The 6,622-nt window shown below is 36.0% G+C and overlaps 1 protein-coding gene across 2 annotated transcripts in view; it reads right to left on the minus strand.

The window, feature by feature from the left end:
• The window catches only part of CUL3 (cullin 3), an 84,010-nt gene that overhangs the window by 3,474 nt on the left and 73,914 nt on the right, over positions 1-6,622 (minus strand). For both annotated transcript variants that reach the window (XM_006763402.2, XM_015563668.1), the window contains one exon: positions 869-1,014. In XM_006763402.2, the coding sequence (XP_006763465.1) occupies positions 869-1,014 (146 nt within the window). The remainder of the gene's footprint in view (positions 1-868; positions 1,015-6,622) is intronic.

Consider the following 6,622-nt stretch of genomic DNA (forward strand, 5'->3'; position numbering starts at 1 on the left):
ACCTTTTTAGTTTGAAATTCCTCAAACGCCCACCTTACACATATATGTTTAGCCATTCTTGAGTCCTTTCTTTACTAATACACCCCTGCACCCTGTATGCTGAGGAAGAGGAATATTCAACATTCCTCTTAACACAACTAGCACCCACCTGTGCTCTGCACAATCCTCTCCCCTTTCCTTTGACTTTGGTACCCCAATTATCCCCTCATTTCATTTTTTTCCTTTTGTTTTTAAGCATCCCTTTTGAAAATTTTTATTCTTATATAAACATGCTCAGTATCTTCCCATCTAGAAAAGTGAAACCCAGAAACCCTCAACACTCAACCTTTAACATTGCTCTCTGCCCTTTCCCATGAGCAAACATCTCAAAGGCCAAGCCACTCTCTTATGGTTGCACCTTCATTTTACTTCTCAAGGCACTGCCATCAAATACCCACTCTTAGCAGTCCAATGAAAATGCCTGGGAAAACTAACCAGTCATCTAAGTGCCAATATGCTGTGTTTGATTTGATTTTTCCACTTTTGAAATTTGTAACATGTGAACATTCAATAAACGGTAACTGATTAATTTTAGAAATAATGGTAGTTTGTTTTATACAAAAGTATTGAATAGTAGTGAAATTTTTTTGTTTTCATGTGACAACATTCTATGATTTTCATAACAAATATTAGTTCTTGAAGTGTGCACATATTTCAATGTATGGCCGTGATTAAGTATCAAATGTGCCATGCTTTTAATAGTATTACCTGATTATAGTTTCCTAACTTAAAAATTCTATTTTAAATCTGTTGAATATAGTACTTTCCTAAATTTCAACTGTTCATGTTGTTTTGCTGTTCTACACTAATCCAGCATCAGTGTCCTCACCTCTGCTACTAACACATTGTGCTGCATCTTCTTTCTAGACTTCATTATCCGCACTATAGCAGCTTCTATCTCATGTTTCCTGTCGTCATCTACTTTCTGCCGTGTTTCTTTCCTTTCTGGGTCAGATTCACCTTGTTTGGCAGCAACTAAAAGAGAAATACATTTATGTAATTTCAAATGTAATGAAAAAATGTGGTTTATAAACAAACAATATAAATTAGTAACATTCCCTGAGAAAAACTACAGCGAAACCTTGTTTCTAGAACTTAATTCGTTCCAAGAAGGCTGTGCAAGAAGTGATTTGTTAGAAAACCAAATCATTTTTTCCCCATTAGAAATGTAAATTGAATTCATTCCAGACCCCCAGATGATTCCATTTAAACCTTTCATACGGTACATGTCTAACGTACTGTTTAATTTATAAACACTTTTCTTAAATTTATTGAACCACTCCCCACGAGCCTTAAACCAATTTTTCATATATCCCTGCCTCGAAATTTCTATCATCAGCTGCTTTTTGTCCAATCAACAGCAGTTTTTCTACCTATTCAATTGCCTGTGACTGTTGTTTTATGAGCACTTCCATACCCTTAGTACATTAACACTCTTGATGGCCTATTTACATTTTAAAATTGTGGTAATCATCGATGTGGATTTTGCCAGCAACAAAAGCATTTTTTCTTTTGTTTGTTGTCTGAGAGCCGCTTTTAGTCATGCTGAGGTATCAGCATAAAAGGGATGTTAGGGTGAAAAGTGAAGTGTTGCTTGACAACCAAGACATTTTTTCTGAGAACTTGGTCCAGAACCGAATTGTTCGAGAAGGGAGAAATTGGAGAGTCAAAGTTTGACTGAAATTTCAACCTGACTATACACATATACTCATCATTTCTAGTAAACATCCCAAAAGTGCCCAATTCAGTGATTAATAAATACTTAAATAACAAGTAGTGATATAAAAATCCTACAATCCTAAATTATTTTAAATATTAGAAATTTATTTTTATAGAGATAAGAAAACCAACTTTATTTTTATAGAATATGATTCCTTTCATGAAGGCAAAATGATAGGTGGTTATCTTTAGCAGTTAACTTGTCAGTCATTTTCATTGTTTGTAACTTCCACAGGTCAACTAGTACCACTTCAACTCCAAGCTAACCCTCACTAAAAGTATCTCAGGTAAGAGAATACCTGATGGCTTAGCAACTCAAACTATGGCTGTAGTCTCTAACGCTTAAAGAGGAAAGAATGCCAACTAAAGAAACTCTTTAACAATTATTTACACTTCTCACCAATTATCTAACGATTTGTCATGTATCTTATTAAATTTTTTCTTTTACAATCTCATTGTCACTAGGCATACTACATTCTAATCTTCAGGAGAAATCTTACTGTTATTATCTACAGCAGGGGTCCTCAAACTTTTTAAACAGGGGACCAGTTCAAAGAAAGAAAAATGATAATTAAATTTTGAGTTATTGGTGTTCAATAGGAGATAGATGTGAAGTTTGTGGTGGTAGAAATTGGAAAATTACAAAGAACCATAAGGGATACTGCTGACCTAGGCAGGGGCACTCCCATGAGACAGCAGACACACAATTCAGATCATTCTGGTATGGCCATCACCTATACTTCTAAGTTTCTACCTGTTTCTAACCAGAATCCCTTGGCTGAGAATTCTGCTTTCAGTGTCTTTCCAAGTTAAAGATCATCAGTCTTAATGAAAAAGAATTAAATTAGATTAATGCTTTTCCTCAAAAAAGTCCATGTCACTTAAAAAAAAGATAGGGATTGCTTTCAATACAATTAAATTCAATTGAGACATATAATTTTCTTGGGTGTGACATAGGATTACAATAATGGGGGAACTATCTTATTTTAAGGACGTATATGTATGCTGAAGTATTTGGAGGGAAGTCATATGTTTGCAAATTCATTTAAAAACTAGCAAATACATACCTATATGGAGGGAGAAAGGAAGGGCGCCTGAGCAAATGTGGCAAATTTTTAATGATTTGGAAATATATGTGATGGCCATACCCATGTCCATGATTGTGCTTTTCATCTTTTCTGTAGATTTGGGAGTATTTAAAATAACAAGTTGGCGGAAAAAAGAAATACTATTTTAAACAATCCATTTGGTTCATCTGGATTTGGTCACCTTAATAGGTGTACTCCAAAATACATGTGAAGGTTGTGATGAAACACACTGAATTATGATTTTATTTTTAAAGACGATGTTGACGTGGCCACCATCTTCTTCTTCTTTTTTAATATATTTTATTGATTTTTTACAGAGAGGATGGGAGAGGGATAGAGAGTCAGAAACATCCATGAGAGAGAAACATCAACCAGCTGCCTCCTACACACCCTCCACTGGGGATGTGCCTGCAACCAAGGTACACGTCCTTGACCGGAATCGAACCTGGGACATTTCAGTCCACAGGCCGACGCTCTATCCACTGAGCCAAACCGGTTACGGCTGAATTATGATTTTTAGAAAACATGAGGGCAGGCACTCACTCTTAGAGCCTAGCACAGTACTCTGTACTTAAGAGCACAACAGAGGTGTTTGCTTATGTAAGTGGGTACCTGTGTATGCAGATGTATGGAAGGGGAACAGAGGAAGAAGGTTGAGCAGTGGTGATGGAAAGACTCTTAACTACAGAAACTGCTGTAAATTACAAAGAACCTAGTTCTTTTCAAAGGTTGCATTAGGTAATACTTTTAACTCCTTTGCTTGAACTTCTATTACCTACCAGAGTAAAGAGCCGCATAGGTATGACTACAGTGTCCAAGTATTTGATTTTATCCTAAGTACTTTCTCCAAAGGGCAAATGGGTATTTGACAACTTAAGAAAACCTATGGTCACAGTATTTATAACCAGAAAGAAAATTTTAACATTCACAAAATACCAGTAAGAACTTTAAGAAATCACCTAGTCTAATTTTTCATCATGTATGTATATATGTCTGTGTGTGCGTGTGTGTGTGTGCGCGCGCGCGCGCGCGTGTGTATATAAAAGCCTAAGCAGTAGATTACTATGACGATGCACTGACCATCAGGGGGCAGATGCTCAATGTAGGAGCTGCCCCCTGGTGGTCAGAGCACTCCCACAGCCAACCTCCCGCGGTCCCTCCCGTGGCTGGCTGGCTCTGATTGGCCCAACTGCCAGCCAGGCAGAGGGACCCCACCAATGCACGAATTCATGCACCAGGCCTCTAGTATATAAAGAACTACATTCCCATTTTAATCAGATCTAAAACACTACACAAACACCACCAAAAATTAAAAATCCATGAAGAGAAGACTTTTTAAAATAACAATGCTATCTGACAACATAATTGCTGAGCATGATAAAACCTGTGATTGCAAAGATATTATTTAGGGTAAAGCAGTGTGAGGCTAAGTAATTCAGATCTACTATATATCACCATACATTTTCTTCCAAATCTAGGATACAAATAAGTCCTGAAACCTGAAATCCATATCTGTCCAAAATTATAAATTCACATGTTTTGCACTTTGAAGAAAAAAGACCTTTTATTACAGGACTCACTGGCAGAGTTGTTTTATTTTTAATTTACACTTGTGTCCCAAAGATATGGGATCAATTTTGGTGAAGAAGATACAATGATATGGTTTTCAACTATGGGACAAAGTAGTCAAGACTCTGACCAAGACTCACCACCCTGCTTCACCAAGCATAGGGATCCTATCAGGGTCAAAAAGGAAAACAAAAGTGTGTATATAAAGTTCTTGAATCAACCTATTCTGGAAATCAATGTATATTTAGCATTAAAATAATTTTTAAAAGACTGTATTTTATTAACACATAATGTACACACAATTTTTTAATGTAAAAGAACTATTTAAAAATTTTCTCTTATTTTAAAAATAGTTTTACCACAAGATATATTTGTTGTAATAAATTAATTAATACTGGAACACTACCTGATACTAGTTTTAAGACCAAGTAGAAAACTACATTAGAGTTTAAATATCAACAAAGGTGGAGTGCCTTTTTTTCCTTTAAATGCATTGAAAACACACGTTTTACATATGTTAAATATACAAGAAATAGAATGTTCTTAAAAATAAAGCTGTACTAAAAAGTGCTCACAACAGCCACTTCTATGTTTGTTTTTTAAAATATATTTTATTGATTTTTTACAGAGAGGAAGGGAGAGAGATAGAGAGTTAGAAACATCAATGAGAGAGAAACATCGATCAGCTGCCTCCTGCACACTCCCTACTGGAGATGTGCCCGCAACCAATGTACATGCCCTTCACCGGAATCGAACCTGGAACCTTTCAGTCCGAAGGCCGACGCTCTATCCACTGAGCCAAACCAGTTACGGCCACTTCTATGTTTTTAAGTTAGAATGAGAATATGAATTTTAAGGGTTTCAAACTTAAAAATATTCATCAAAATATAAACAGCTTCATCTAAAGATCAAATTTTAGATAGGTAACTCAATTTTGAGAAATCTGTAAGTCAGTTTTAAAAACAGATATCCACTGAATATTATTTACCCACTTAAAAAGAATAACTTTATAAGTAGAAATATGTTCATAAAAATTGTAATTCCTCAGGGATATTGGCCTATAATTCTCTTTCCTTGTAGTGTCTTTATCTGGTTTTGGGATTAGGGTAAAGCTGGCTTCATAGAAAGAACCAGGAAGTGTGCCTTCCTTTTGAATTTTTTGGAATAGCCTGAGAAGGACAGATTTTAGTTCTCTAAATGTTTGGCTCAACTCCCCCGTGAAGCCATCTGGCCCCAGGCTTTTGTTTGCTGGAAGTTTTTTGATGACTGCTTCAATTTCCTCCTTAGTTATCGTCCTGTTGAGATTTTTGTATTCTTCTTGATTGAGTTTTGGAAGGTTGTACTTTTCTAGGAACATGTCCATTTCCTCTAGGTTGTCAAGTTTGTTGGAATAGAGTTGTTCATAGTACTTTTTTGCAATCCTTTGTACTTCTGTAGGGTCTGTTGTTATTTCGCCTCTCTCATTTCTGATTTTATTTGGATACTCTCTCTTTGCTTCTTGGAGAGCCTGGCTAGAGGTTCATCAATCTTGTTTATCATTTCAAAGAACCAGCTCTTGGTTTCAGTGATCTTTGGTATTGTTTTTTTTTGGTCTCTGTCATTTATTTCTGCTCTGATCTTTATTATCTCTTTCCTTCTGTTCACTCTGGGCTTTTCTTGTTGCTCTCTTTCTAATTCTTTAAGCTGCAGAGTTAGATCATTTATTACCATTTTTTTTTCTTGTTTTCTGAGGTAGGCCTGTAACTCTTAGGACTGCTTTCACTGTGTCCCATAGGTTTTGGATTGTTGTGTTGTCATTTGTTTCCAGGATGTTTTTAATTTCTTCTTTGAGCTCTTTGGTAACCCAATCATTGTTAAGCCTAGCAAATCAGATCCAGCATTACATTAGAAAGATCATACACCATGACCAAGTGGGATATATCCAGGTATACAAGGCTGGTACAATATCCGCAAATCAATAAATGTGATACATCACATAAACAAATTGAAAGACAAAAGTCACATAATCATATCAATTGATGCCGAAAAGGCATTTGACAAAATCCAACACCCTTTCCTGATAAAAACGCTCAGCAAAGTGGGAAGAGAGGGATCATACCGCCACATAATAAAAGCCTTATATGACAAACCTACAGCAAACATCATCCTCAATGGGAAAAGCTAAAACCATTTTTCCTAAGAACAAGAATGAGACAGGGATGCCCACT

This window comes from Myotis davidii, unplaced genomic scaffold (genome assembly GCF_000327345.1).
Source record: "Myotis davidii unplaced genomic scaffold, ASM32734v1 scaffold575, whole genome shotgun sequence".
NCBI lineage: Eukaryota > Metazoa > Chordata > Mammalia > Chiroptera > Vespertilionidae > Myotis > Myotis davidii.